Source organism: Solanum tuberosum, unplaced genomic scaffold, assembly GCF_000226075.1.
Source record: "Solanum tuberosum cultivar DM 1-3 516 R44 unplaced genomic scaffold, SolTub_3.0 scf00303, whole genome shotgun sequence".
NCBI lineage: Eukaryota > Viridiplantae > Streptophyta > Magnoliopsida > Solanales > Solanaceae > Solanum > Solanum tuberosum.
In genome coordinates, this window is record NW_006239233.1 from 250,604 (window position 1) to 265,460 (window position 14,857).

The 14,857-nt window shown below is 34.0% G+C and overlaps 2 protein-coding genes across 2 annotated transcripts; one reads left to right on the top strand and one right to left on the bottom strand.

Annotated features, from left to right (window-relative positions):
• The first annotated feature begins 4,287 nt into the window (after positions 1–4,287).
• On the top strand, positions 4,288–11,999 carry LOC102602993 (bifunctional purine biosynthesis protein PurH). Its single transcript, XM_006359883.2, has 12 exons — positions 4,288–4,516; positions 4,605–4,701; positions 6,092–6,167; positions 6,603–6,699; positions 8,052–8,154; positions 8,546–8,679; positions 9,406–9,583; positions 9,934–10,088; positions 10,246–10,455; positions 10,731–11,078; positions 11,152–11,278; positions 11,486–11,999. The coding sequence occupies exons 1-12, from the start codon at positions 4,391–4,393 to the stop codon at positions 11,635–11,637; spliced, it is 1,803 nt and encodes a 600-aa protein (XP_006359945.1). The 5' UTR covers positions 4,288–4,390; the 3' UTR covers positions 11,638–11,999.
• Positions 12,000–12,281: 282 nt separating this feature from the next.
• Positions 12,282–14,534, bottom strand: LOC102603333 (cytochrome P450 71D11-like). The gene is made up of 3 exons (XM_006359884.2): positions 13,937–14,534; positions 13,140–13,546; positions 12,282–13,002 (listed from the first exon to the last, which is right to left on the bottom strand). The coding sequence occupies exons 1-3, from the start codon at positions 14,412–14,414 to the stop codon at positions 12,385–12,387; spliced, it is 1,503 nt and encodes a 500-aa protein (XP_006359946.1). The 5' UTR covers positions 14,415–14,534; the 3' UTR covers positions 12,282–12,384.
• Positions 14,535–14,857: the final 323 nt, after the last annotated feature.

The following is a 14,857-nucleotide window of genomic DNA, read 5'->3' on the forward strand; positions in this document are numbered from 1 at the left end:
ATGCATTAGGCCCACTGTTTTGAGATGTTCCCTCACCTACTCCACTTTTCCCATATTCCAATGAAGGTGGGACCAAAACTGGATCAACAACAAAGTGACACACAAAACAGTCCAAAATATCTCCATGACTCAAACACTCAGCAATTAAAGTAGTATCATTGTCAGATTTGATTTCTAACATAGCAGTACTTCTAGGAAGTTTCATATACAACACACATTGTCCAGGTTCATACCCTAACTCTTTCAGACAATCCCTCAATTCAAAATAAGATAACCTATCTATATCAACATCTAAAAACTCATAAACTCCTCCACCATGATATGGTTTCCCCTTGTATCCCTTTTTTTCAATTTTCATAACATCACCGTGGTAAAATCTCAAAGTAATTAATTAAAAAGACATTTTAACCTGAAAATAATGTTAACAGATGACTCTCAACAACAACGACAAAACATATACAACAACAAAATTCATACAACAGTAAAGGGGAATCATGTGAATGAAAGACGACATACAGTAAACTTGAAAAAAATTAAAGACGAAATAACCCTAAGCTAAAAAGTATGAACTATGAAGTAACTCTAGAGATGTTTGACTGACCTTTCAGATATGGAGACGACAACAAACTATGAACGATGAACGCCTCGATTGACAACACACCAATGTTCTTCAAATATGATAGTGAAAACTTGATTAGATGGTTAAAACTACAAGGATGCTTACAAAAACACTACAAAATCGAAGAAATCTTTAGCTAAAATTAGGATTTACAAATGTAATTTTTTTGATTAGGTTTTGGTGTTCTTAGAGAAAGGAAACGGGTGGGTGAAATAAATGGACTAGGGTAAAATAAAATGGATTTGGGTGAAAAGAATTGGGTTTGGGTGAAAAGAAACGGGTTTGGGTCAAATGAATCGGATTGGGGTCTTTTATTACGTGGCTTCACTAGGAGGCGAGTGGCTCTCAATCTAGGCATAATGTCCTGGGTTGGGTGACGAAAGGGGGAAATAAATATACTTTTATGTAGTTAAGGTGTGTAATAGGTCGCCCCATTAATTAAAGTGTGTAAATGATGGTCAATAGTCACGGTTAGGGATTTTCCCCTAAAACTTCAAAAGCTCTGATAAATAACAATAGTGGACAACAATCAGTGTTAGGAAAAGAGAAGAAAAGAAGAGGTTTGGGGTGGGGATGCGGGGGGTGGGGTGAGGGATGTATAATATTTTTTCCTTTAGTTGAATCTTTTCTTTTTAGATTTTGTTTTGTTTATATTCAAAATTAAAATTTATAATTATTTTAAATTAAAATGCCACATGGCTTTATTTAATTTGCTAGTTTGCCACATCATGTGCATGTGTATTACACACACCTTTTCTTTTGACTGAGTGTTAGAAAAATGTTCAATATATATTTATTTTTTAAAATTAGAGTGTCTAATAGGAAACAAGGTCTGTTGAAGAGTCTAAATGAAATATGCGGACAACTTTAAGAGGCCGTGTATTTTACGCTATATGTGTCTATTTATATAAATTTAGATAATTATTTATGCACATAAAATAAAAAAATATAAATGCTAATTAAAGTCAAATGAGATGACATGTTTATATATATATATCGGAAAAGAGTCTGAAAAATACTCCAATTTTGGCCGAAATTGATGTTACGATACCAAACTTTATGGATGACCTTTTACCCCTGCACTATTTAATAGTATATACCTTTAAAATGCACTATTAAATAGTACAAGGGGTAAAATGTCATTTCCAAAATTTGGTATCGTAACAGCAATTTCGACTAAAGTTGAAGTATTTTCCCCTATATATATTATATCATTGAAATTTATAAAATTTGAATTGAAAATAAAATTGTGTTTAATTGTATTTTCTTTAAGAAATATTTAAATATATTTGGATATTTTTAAAATAAAAAATTAGTTGAAAAATACAAAGACTAAACACGAATTATACGGTCAAACGAGTCGAATTATTTTTTCTTCTTCTTATTTCATTATATTTCCTCCATATCTTTGTTAATCACTTTGAAAGCCTAAATAAATTCGAACCGAAATAGATTATAAATTTTAAATTAAAAAAATTGTGTAATTTTTTTTATATAAATAAATAGGATGGAATATTAATATATATTTTTTTAGGGAATAAAAGTTATTTTTAATAAACTTTTGATTAGAAAAAGAGAAAATACATAATTACCCCATCCAACCATTTCCAACAATTTTAAATACACTACTTTTACAATATTTGTAATCTCATGACCAGTGCGTGTGTTTCACCCCATATAAAATAATTTTAGTTTTCTTACTTGTTTAATAGTGGGTCGGGTAAAACCTTGACCCACTCACATTTTAACCCTTAAACCTTTTTAGAAAATTCATCGTTCATCTTTTCCAATTCTTTCGATTTACTTCACTTCAAAAGATTTTTTTTCTGAATTTCTTTGTAGATATATATATTTATGTAAGTTTTGTGTGTTATTTTTCAGTGTTTTGGTGTTTGATTTCAAATATTTTTCTTCAAAAATTAGTTTAATCCCTTTTAGCTTTGTGGGTATTCTGAAATCAAGACTAGCTTTGAGTTCTATAAGTGAATTTCACATTTTTTTGAATTTGTTAGAGTAGATTCTTTGATACTTTTGATCTGGGGAAACTATATGAACGGAAATGGGTTCAAATTTCTTTGCTGAAAGGTAAATTAGGTGCTAAATTGATCAAGTATTATGTCGTTGTTAAGTAGATTTTTCTAATAAAAGGCCTTAAGATGGATTGCTAGAACTTGATGATAGAGTATACAATAAAAAAAATTCGCTTCGCGTAGTAAAAAACCAACTTTTGCTGTTGAGAAAGCTCTGAACAGCCATTAATGGTGGTTTGGGGAAGAAGAAACGTGGGCCTCTTTTCACTTTGGTTTAACAATGCCATGCGTCAGTTTTCCATTGGTTTGGGGCTGCAATTTTACTCTTTCACGCGCTTTTCTAGTGTGAAATTACAATTGGCCTGAAAATGGGTCAAAATGGCGTATTTATTGTCGATTTAAATGGTTTCGTAGGGTAATAGAACCTCTGCAAACTTAAGGTGTCTTCTTCAAAAAAAGATCTAAGTTTGATAGGGTAATTATGCATTTGCTCTTAGAAAAAAAGGAAGTTTAAGAGTAACAATGTATGATAACTGATAAGATATCCAAAAAAAGAGAGAAAGAACAGTTATAATAAAATTGAAAGACAACTCTATTTCATCATCACACTTAAATACGATATGTGATATTATCATCGATTTCTTTATTTTCTCAAAATTTTGATCAAGCTATTTGAAACATCTTCTCTCGAGGATAATTTATATCAATATTTACTTTTGGGAAAAAAAGTTTGAAATATATCCGAACTTTAATCGAAATTGCTGTAACAATACCGAACTTTGGAAAGAACCTTTCCCCCCTGCACTATTTAATAGTGTATTTTAAATGTATATATGTGCCCACGTGGACATCAAAATATTGCATCATTATAAATAGTAACGTGTCCACGTGGACACATATATACCTTTAAAATACACTATTAAATAGTGCAGGGTGGTAAAAGGTCCTTCATAAAGTTTGATATCGTAACAACAATTTCGGCCAAAGTTGAAATATTTTTCAGACTCTTTTCCCTTACTTTTACATTTGTCTCATGTGATATATTATTGAACTTGCCGTGCATATATTGTGTTTTAATCCTGCTCAATCTAAAACTTTTGAACTGTATGGTCTATCTTCAAAACTCTAATATATAGTTAACTTCGCATCATCAATATTGAATACATGGATAACATTCACTATAATACCTACTCTTAAAATATATAGTGTTAATTGATCCATTATTAAGACAAATATAAAGGGGATAACATACATTTTTATGGATATGCCGTATAATTAAAGGGATTAAATGATTTTTTTAAATCATTAAAATTCAAAAACACACCTAGTTTTTTTTTTTTTATGAGTTCTCATCAATAACTATTTATTAAAACATGTGTCAAAATTAATAAATCAATTGTCATATGAACGAAAATATACGAACAAATTAAATAAGCATATATTTTTTTAAGATTATTTCAAACACTTAATCTAATTAAATATGAGATAAATGATTAATAGTAATTCTAATAAAAACGTATATATATTTGATAGTTCAAATGTAAAACTTACGAAAAAATATTACTATCAAAATATATTTTTAACTCATCACCTCATAAAAAAGATTAATTTTCTAGGGCTAATGGGCAAGTACAAAGGCAATAGGTAAGTGCTGCCTCTTCTCCTCTCCATCCAAAATTCCAAATTAAAACCCAGACATAATTTTTTTTTTTTAAAATTCCCAAAAAAGTGAATAAAAACAATGCTATCGGCCTCTTCCGCCGCCACCACGCCGGCCACCGCCATTGCCGCCAAAGCTTTCCGCACCCAAATTCCGCAGCTCCACACCATCCGAACAAGAACTGATCATTATTTCGGCCCACAACAGGTAATGAAAATTTGAGAAAAATAAAACAAAATACTCCATATAGTTCTTCTTCTATGTGATAATAATTTTTGTGGTCTGCGTGGTCCAGTTCGCGAAGACATCGTATAGGTTGATTGTTCATCCAGTGAAGGCCATGACTGAAACTGTAGCTACGCCTCAGTCTGCTCCCAAGTTGTCAACTTCAGGTCCTTTTTTTTAAATATTTTTTTACTTATTTTAATTATTTTTGGAGTAAATTTTAGTTAATTCCTTTTAATATTTTGAATGTAATAAATAATTGCTTGAAAATTTTGAACAATTTTGGAATTTTGTTTGTATAGTCTGTAAACTAGTTTAGCAGTTATCATTGCTCTAAGTTTGAGATTAAAATTTACTCGGTTTTGGTGAAGTCTAAATTACGCCTTGGAACTATAAATTTAATCCCAACTTTAATTCTGGATATCCCACCTTATTCCGTCTAACTTGGTGGTATTATTTTATCCCACCTCTCATGTGGGATAAATTAGTTCCCAGGATTGTAATCCCGTGATAACTTTGTCTGCGAACCAAACAACGGTATTTATGCTGAAAATACAAATGCTATATACGTAATATGTGATAAGGAGATTATATCTTCTTATGAAACCAACCAACCTCTTAAGAGTCATCTTTTTTTGATGAAGTAAGAGTATTCATTGATGGATCTTTTTTTGATGAAGTAAGAGTATTCATTGATGGCACCAAGGAGATGCAAAAGAACACGAAAATTGAAATTACAAAGAATGTATCAGTTGCAATACAATATGACCTCTCAGAGTCATCTTTTGACCTTTTAACTATTTTGACTGTCATCTTATTCTGAAGTTCCATTTTTCCCTTTGAGAGGTCAATGTTAAAGAGTCTATGCACACGGCACTCCAATAAGAAAGAAGAAAGTAAATGTGGAAAAAAGTTATGGAATGGAGGGAGTAGCTGCAAGGTCATACTTGACTATTATTTTGATATTTCTTAGTACAGTTTAATCCATTTTTATGTGATTGTATTCACTTGGATTAAAAGTAGGAAACTTGGTGGGTATGAAAGGGAAGTTTTGCTATATTTCATTCATCTGGTGAGGATGCATAGAAAGAGGGGGTAAGTAAAAGATGATAGATTGGACACTTCTTCAATTGCTCTGAATTGATTGAAAAGGTGGAAATATCTCTTTTACTAGGAGCCCATTCCATACAGAAAACAATCAGAAGTAAATGAACATATCAAGAAAGTAACAACAAGTGGCTCTCTTGTTTACCTCTCCTGTTTGCATCAAGGAATCAAACATAGTATGGACTTTATAAAATCAACCCAAATAAAGCTCAACATGCAATTAGCTGATCAGTTTGTGTTCTGATTCGGTAAATGCTGTTTTGGATAAGTCAAAAAATTGCATGTAATACTAAAAGTAATGCTACTTACAAAATTAACATTTCATGATAGCAACCTTGTGTTTTAGAAGTCAGGCCAGTGATTAATAACTCTTATCAATTTAAAATTAGGAATGTATTCAATCACTATACTTTCATGTGAACTTACTATTCATGTATATGGTTATGTTAGGGAGGAAGCAAGCATTGATATCACTTTCAGATAAGACAGACTTGGCTAAGCTTGGCAATGGGCTGCAGGAGTTGGGGTAAAGATTGCGGAAACATTTTTTCATATTTTACAAAAATAATTGAAGGATGGTTGCAGCATCTACAAGTCAAATTGCTTGGCCTAGAGCTGTTAGTGTGTTACTGAAGTGAATCTTTATTATATGTACATGACTGCCGAACTTCACTTGCTGTTATTTTCCTAAAGAAAAACATACTGTCGAGCATCACATGAAAGGGCATAATCCTAATCTGCATTGAGAGTCACTCTGTTATGTTATCATCTAGGCTTAATCTGATTGGTGCTGGTGTCCCCTATGTCTTGCGTGCTCCTTTTGATGAAACTGTACCCATTATCTTGCAAATCGAAGTGTCTAGTTGCTACCTATATTAACTGGCCAAAATCATACAACTTATTTACATCCCACTGGATAATTCTCAAATTGCAAAGACCTCTTATTTAATCTATTTCGCAGGTACACAATTGTTTCAACGGGAGGCACTGCATCCGCTTTGGAATGTGCTGGGGTGTCTGTCACCAAAGTGGAAGAGCTGACGCGTTTCCCTGAAATGGTAGGAACTCCTGACTAATGTTTGAAAGGTATAACTGGAACTTGCCCGGGGGTGAGGCAATCCCTAAACACCCCAAGGCGACCATGAGGTTTTTTCCCATCTGTCCAAGCTTTGGTGGATGGAGCTACCTGGTATCTGTGTCGGTGGGAGGTAACAGGTACCCTATGGAATTAGTTGTGGAATTAGTTGAGGTGTGCATAGGCTGCTCCAAACACCACAGTTATAAAAAATAGTTTTATTCTCAATAAAATAAAATTTTTATGGAACACCTACCTTGAAATGCCAATCTTTGCATCTTCACTTTTTTTTTTTTGGGATACAGACCTTGCATCTACTCTTCTTAACACTGTTTTAAACCCTCTTTAATTTCATTTGTCTTCGCTATGATGGTTGACTTCTTTTTAGCTGCAGAACTTTGTTTTTACATGTAATTTTACCTTTATTTCCTTTTGCAATTTCATGTTTCTTGCACATCTTTGTATAATGGGTGGGCATAAATACCAAAGAACCAAAAAATCGGATCGGACCAAATTAATTAGGTTCTTTGGTTTCACTTTTAATTTTTTCAAAACTTCAGTATTCTGTTTGGTTCTTGGTTATAGGATCCCGGTTCTTCAGTTAACTGAAATTCTGAGAATGGTTTAATAGCTCTGCAGGGTATGCTTTTCTGGCATACGTTTATTTTTTTAGCCATTTCTTTACGGTTAAAAGTTTTGCCTTTCATTCAGTCGTTGTTACCATATTCTAATGAGGATATAATCTAACTATAAAACGGTATCAAAGTTTAAGTATTATGTCTGTTTCTACAGTAATGTAATCTAATAAGGGAATACATTAGAAATTATATCTGTTTCAAAATTTTAGCTCAGATTATATCATGTTTGTTTTGGTGAAATTCACCAAGCTAATTATTATGTGTCGAGCCACTTTTTTGACACGCAAGTTCATCAGCAAAGACTGAGGCAGGTATTTGCCTCATAAAACACAAAATAGCCATTTTGAACTTTAAAAAAAAAACATTTTACAAGCAGAAAAAAACAGGCCATTAATTAGGCCCACACCAAAGAATAGAATTAGAAAAAACTCGAACCAAATTGAATTAATTCGGTTTGATTTTCGGTGTACACTAATAAATAACCGAAAACTGAAGTTTGAAAGAACTTAACCGAATAACCGAATGCCCACCCCTACTTTGTATGGTTTGTAGTATATGTATTCAAACTTTTCTCTTAATGCTTGGTCCAATAAGTGTTGTGCTTACACATCCTTGTAGTTGATTTTATAACTTGAGAGCAGTGACTCATGACGTTTAACTTCAAAAACATAACTGAGAACTTTTCTCGTTGTCACAGCTTGATGGCCGTGTAAAAACTTTGCATCCAGGCATTCATGGAGGTATTCTTGCTAGAAGAGATCAGGAGCATCACATGGAAGCTCTTGAAAAGCATGAAATTGGTGAGCTAATTGATTTTAATTATGGTAGAATACATAGTTTACACCCTGACCTTGGGACCCAAAGGAATCAAGGTCTTTACTTAATTAAAAAAAAGGAATCAAGGTTTCTGTTGCAAAAAAGTATTTTGCATTATGGAAACACTTATTGCTTGGTTACCAAAAAAGCCTGGGGTTTGGCATACATCTAGTCTTCTTATAGGAGCATGATGCAATGTTTTTTTTATGAAGTAAGATGTTGTATTAGAAAGGCATCAAGAAGATGCAAATTACATACACAAAAATATGATTTAACTCCTGAGAACAAAAACACCTATTTAATCAGGGAGTTAACCACAACCATGATGCAATGTTAGGAATAAGGAAACAAATGAATGATGTTTTCAATGTGCAGGTACATTTGATGTTGTAGTGGTCAACTTGTATCCCTTTTATGCCAAGGTTTCTTCTTCAAGTGGAATTTCATTTGAGGATGGAATTGAAAACATCGATATTGGTGGACCTGCCATGATTAGAGCTGCTGCAAAGGTTGCTTAGCTTATTACTTTTCCCTGACCTGCAACTTGTATTAGACAAGTTACTTTTATCTTAATGCATTCTGTACCTCTGCATCTAAAGCTTTGGCACATATATTTCACTTGTGAACCAACATTTTTTCATCTTCGAATCTTCTCTGCTACAGCTTTAGGTTTTCTTAGGTATATGCTTTGGCTTCTTGATCTTAATTGGATAAATGCTGTGGGAGCAATCATGACTCCTAAGATAAAAAATGTTTTTTTCCTACTCGGAGTTTGTGGCAATCTGGCTTGTATTGGATGCTTTATGTATCAGAAAGGTTGTGGGATACAGTAGGTACATCGGAAATTTGAAACTTTCCTCTTAGCTTCATAATGCCATTCTGTGCTATGTAGGAAGCTCTTATCCATTATAAAGTATCTGAGTTGAACAAGGAGCTAACTTGTGTTCCAGCTATGCTAAAATTTTATGAATTGCTTTTCTGGATAATATGTTGTATGCTTCAATTTATGTGGCATACATCAATAACAAAACTGTATCTGGTAAAATCATGGTTAGTGTCTTACACCATTTATAATGCTTGCTGAATCTTTTGGGTAGGCTTTCTATCTTTTGGTGTACTTCTTCTCTGCGTGAATTCTCCCACATTTATAAAACTACATTCTCTAGAAAATGCTGGCTGTTACATTGTGTTGTGTACAGCTCTGTGTCTAACTGTGGGCAATGCTTATTTAACAGAATCATAGGGATGTTTTGGTCGTAGTTGATTCTGAAGATTACCCAGATCTTTTGGAGTTCCTTCGTGGCGATAATGATGACCAACAATTTCGAAGGAAGTTGGCCTGGAAAGCTTTTCAACATGTTGCTTCATATGATTCTGCAGTTTCAGAGTGGCTGTGGAAACAGACTGTTGGAGGTATTCCCTTGCAAAACTAATACAGCCCAATAAAACAAATCCCTCTTCCTCCCATCCCCTCTCCCCATAACAAGAAATAAAGAGGTTCAATAAAGAACTTGAAAACATTAAAACGATCATCCTTGGCCTCTTCATTTGAAATAAATATAAATGCCGATGGTTTTCCATGGAAAAATAAAGTTTCAAATTGATTATAATTTTGATGAACAGTAGCCTTCAAAGCCTCAATTGTGCTTCGAGATGAAATATTCTGTTGAATATGATGTTAAAACTGAGTGTGTGTGTGAAAGAGAGTGCAGGCCTTTTCATCTGCTATTATGCTGATTGATGATTTTGGTCTCTGTTGGTAGATAAGTTCCCTCCCAGCCTGACAGTGCCACTCTCTCTTAAAGACCAACTTCGATATGGTGAAAACCCTCATCAGAAGGCTGCAGTTTATGTTGACAAGTCTCTGTCTGAGGTTAACGCTGGTGGAATTGCAACTGTTATCCAACACCATGGCAAGGTTAGAATTCTAATGTTCATAACTTGGCATATTCTCAAATTCTGTTTAGTGTTCATTTGCACACTGGATAGTTCCTTGCTCTAAATTTAACATCACATGAATGGATTTTTCTAGTTGAAGTTTCAAGGTTAATGACTCTGCCTTCTTCTTGATGTAGGAGATGTCATATAACAACTATCTGGACACCGATGCAGCTTGGAATTGTGTCTGTGATTTTAATAAACCAACATGTGTTGTTGTGAAGCATACAAATCCTTGTGGAGTTGCATCACGGAATGATATCATTGAAGCATATAGGCTAGCTGTGAAAGCAGATCCAGTGAGTGCATTTGGTGGTATAGTAGCCTTCAATGTCGAAGTTGATGAGGTAAAATTACTCAATGGACCTATTCAGATGCATATTTTGATCTTTTTGTTGATTATGATCTTACAATTGTGCTCTTTTTGTTTCTTTCTAGAAACCTAAATGGGTGATGATGCATTGTATTTGGTACTACTTTTTATAGGAGTTATGTTGAATTTTTTTTTATCTGCTATACCACAGAGCTTCTAGTGTTGGAGAAATACAAAATCAAACTTTAAGTTTAGGTGACACATCAAGGTTGACAACTCTTTTAACTAATCTGCTTTGGTTCTTTGCAGGCTCTTGCAAAGGATATTCGAGAATTTAGAAGCCCTACAGATGGTGAGACTAGGATGTTTTATGAAATAGTAGTCGCACCAAAGTACACAGAGAAGGGTCTTGAAGTTCTCCGTGGGAAGTCTAAGACTTTGAGAATCCTTGAGGCAAGTAAAAACAACAAGGGAAAACTTTCTCTTAGGCAAATTGGTGGTGGTTGGTTAGCTCAGGACTCAGATGATTTGACCCCGGAAGATATCCCATTCAATGTCATGTCTGACAAAACTCCACAAGAAAATGAGCTTAATGATGCACAGTTTGCTTGGTTATGTGTCAAGCATGTCAAGAGCAATGCCATAGTAATTGCAAAGGTACTTTCTGGCTGATATAGATATAAATGATATTTCTTTCATTGTTTTCTAAATATAATTTTATTTATTGCAGAACAATTGTATGTTAGGAATGGGGAGTGGACAACCAAATCGTCTAGAGAGTTTGAGGATTGCTATGAGGAAAGCTGGAGATGAAGTAAAAGGAGCTGCTTTGGCAAGTGATGCTTTCTTCCCATTTGGTACGTACATGTACTGGTAGAGCAAGTCTAACTTTAAAACAAAGTGGGACAATAGGTTTCAACAAACTATGACTAGTCGAAAGTGCAAATTTTAAGAAAATATACGATAAAGAAAAAAATTGTTATCATCTTATAATGTGCCTTAGACGAATGTTTCTGATTGATTTTTTTTTTTCTCATAACAATTTTTTTTTGGAATTAAATCAGCATGGAATGATGCTGTTGAAGAGGCGTGTCAAAGCGGAGTGAGCGTTATTGCAGAACCAGGAGGGAGTATAAGGGACAAGGATGCAGTGGAGTGCTGTAACAAGTATGGAGTCTCACTTGTTTTCACCAACGTGAGACACTTCAGGCATTAGATGTTTGGTAGGGCATCATTAGGCGCATCATCTATTATCTTTACCAAGTTTTTTTGATAGCTAACATTCATCTCTGATAGTTTTGAGGAATTCTCTCTGATTTAGGAGTATGAGTGTATCATAGGTAAATTGTTCCTTGTATGGGAATCGTACTTGCTTGTCTAGTAAGTTTTCGAACTACTTGATGGGCTAAGTTATCCAAACTAGAGCAATAGTAATGTCTTCTTCAGGCTTATAGTCTGGTGAACGTTTCTGAAGCCACATTTTCAGCCCTTCAATTTCAACAACTCTCTTGTACCATGCTAGATTGAAATCATCATCGTTTGTGAAATTTATGAATACATTGTACCTAGTGTCATGAACTCCAATCTTCACAGAGTAGAAATTGAGTTTGTAGTTGAGGTCTACGCAGTGGCAAGACCTATCCCAGCAATTGCTCCTTGCGTTGATTCATCTCAGTTTGAGCCTCTATACACACCAGAGCGTACTCTGTCCAATGGTAAGACATTTTGGTCGTGCGCATTGATATAGTTAAATTAGAAGACCTGATGGTCGATCTAGTTGCCATTGTAGACACAAAATATGAAATTACGGAAAGATTTTCCTTGAACTATCTGAAAGTTATCCAACTTGAGTCACGATGGTACGAATAATCAACAGTTTCATTATTGGCCAACTAATGGTACAATATCACCAATGATTAAGCTTATTAGAAAGTGCGAAGACATATAGATGCTTTTATTATTGTTACACAGGCTTAGAGACTATAGGAATTACATGCATATTTAGTTTTCTTCTCACTGTCACACCAAAATACACCTCACTCATGTCCAATTCTTCATGTTTCATCCCATTGGGTAGCTTCCAATCAAAATGGTATAGAAAAAGAGCCAATGGATGCTCTACATTTGCTAGACCAAATGACATGCCAGGACACATCCTTCTTCCTGCACCAAATGGTATGTACTCAAAATTATTCCCATTGAAATCAATTGAACTATCAAGAAATCTCTCTGCTTTAAAGCACTCTGCATCCTCCCAATATCTTGAGTCTCTTCCAATTGTCCAAACATTCACCAACACTTGAGTCTTGTGTGGTATTTCATAACCATCAATGTTACATTTTTCTCTACTTAGCCTTGGGAGTAACAAAGGGGCAGGTGGATGCAACCTTAGCGTCTCTTTGATGACTGCTTTTAAGTATTTCAATTGATCAAAGTTTGATTCATCCACATAACCTTTTTCACCAAAAACTCTCCTGGCTTCTTCTTGTGCTTTCTCTAAGACACTTGGGTTCTTGAGCATTTCTGCCATTGTCCATTCAACAGTTGTTGCTGAAGTATCTGTTCCCGCTGCAAACATGTCCTGTTACATGTGTACATCATATGAATATATGAACATGTCATAAATTGAGAAGTTCATATAGCTTCTACATATAAAAGTATGTCATTCTTTTTGGAACTGACTAAAATGAGAAGAGTATCGGAGTAGAGTGAACTAACCAAGATCACTGCTTTAATGTTTTTTCGAGTTATTTCATAATTTCCATCATTTTGTACTCTTAAAAGGACATCCACAAGGTCCTCATGCATAATTGTGGTGTTGTTGTCAACATCAATATGATCATCTATAATCTCATCAAGTAGCCTATCTACTTCATGATGAAGCTTCTCCAATTTTGACCTAAGACCAGTTATATGTTGAAGCCACTTGATTGAAGGGTAAAAATCAGCAATATTAAAGCCAGTCCCAACTTTAAGAAGTTCACATAATATAGATATAAACCTCTCTTGGTTTTTGAACTTTTTCCCAACTGCGGCCCTAGAAGTGAAAGCCAACATAGTAGAATGTAGCAATTGAGTCAAATTAACAGGGGATCCAGCATGGCTAGCCAATAATCTAGCAAGACCTGAGACGGAGGCGGATCTAGAATGTCAAGAGTAAGTTCAAGTGAACCCGTAGAGTGTTGGATTAGAGAATTACCAAACATAGAAAGAGATACTCCATATTATTTTTGAAACAGACTAAAAAAGAAAAGAATGTTAGACACTTCAGTTAAAACAGAGCGAATGTAGGGATCTTAGTAGCTCAGTTGGTTAACTACTTGAACTTTTACCTTATTGGTGTAGGTTCGATTCCTCACCTTGTAATCTCCTTTCTCTATTTCATTTAAAAAGAAGAAGAGGAAATAACAAAAAACAAGTGAATTTTACAATTTCGTCAGAAGTTTGCTTGTTTTCTATAGTTATATAAGCATGATTTGAAATCATTAATTTAAAATTTTGAATCAACTTATGACCTGAGAATTCTTCTTCTCTAAGAGACCGGAAGGACTGAACGCGCTTGGTGCTTAGAAGATCAAGTACACATATTTTACGCATCTGTCTCCAGTAATCACCATATGGAGCGAATCCTATGTTGGCGGAATCATAAGAAATAATCTTAGCAGCAAGAGGCTGAAACCTTGATGCAAAGACTATGTCATGAGTTTTCATCACTTGTTTTGCAGTTTCAGGTGTGGAAACAAGTATAGTAGAGACATGTCCAAGTTGCATGTGCATTATTGGTCCATGTTTTTTAGATAAGTCTCTAAGGACTTTGTGGACTAAATGGCCACCAGCTGCTAATTGATGTAAGTTTCCAATAATAGGTAATTTCCATGGTCCTGGAGGAAGCTTTGAAGAAGAAGAAGAAGCAGCAGCATGGCTACTTCTTATTTTGAGAATAACAAGTATGAAAAGTAGAGAAGCAAAGAAATACATTGTAATAGACTCCATTTTTGAGTAGTAGACAACTTCTTTTTATGTGGAGTGGTTTCTTCAAAACTATGGTCATATATATAAGTAGTAGATGTATATATATGTATATGTATTATCTTAGGGTAATTGGCGGAATAATAAAAAAGTTGTAATAATAAAGATAAGTTGTTATCTAATGCACTATCTAATATAGACCAATTTATTTTAAAATAAAAAGAATATTATAGACTTTTTAAATTTCTGACTAAATTTTTTTAGCCATTTAACATTACCCTAATATAAATAGTCAAGCAGCCACTTTTGACTGTACTTGCAATGCAACTTAGTCCAAACTTTGAAATTTATTATGTTATTTTTATTGAAGTTAAATTAATTTTAATATCCCAAATACTAACTAAAAAACTATAAGATATTAGATACTTTTCCTATTATATGATTTGAATTTCTCTTATTGAATATTT

Bases quoted from the DNA above. Each gene is read 5' to 3' on its own strand.
- LOC102602993 (XM_006359883.2), top strand. From the start codon at position 4,391: ATGCTATCGGCCTCTTCCGCCGCCACCACGCCGGCCACCGCCATTGCC. The intron at 8,680-9,405 runs GTTGCTTAGCTT...CTTATTTAACAG, and splicing joins TGATTAGAGCTGCTGCAAAG to AATCATAGGGATGTTTTGGT. The intron at 10,089-10,245 runs GTTAGAATTCTA...TTCTTGATGTAG, and splicing joins TTATCCAACACCATGGCAAG to GAGATGTCATATAACAACTA.
- LOC102603333 (XM_006359884.2), bottom strand. From the start codon at position 14,414: ATGGAGTCTATTACAATGTATTTCTTTGCTTCTCTACTTTTCATACTT. The intron at 13,547-13,936 runs GTCATAAGTTGA...CCTCCGTCTCAG, and splicing joins TAGAGAAGAAGAATTCTCAG to GTCTTGCTAGATTATTGGCT. The intron at 13,003-13,139 runs GTTAGTTCACTC...CACATGTAACAG, and splicing joins ACATTAAAGCAGTGATCTTG to GACATGTTTGCAGCGGGAAC.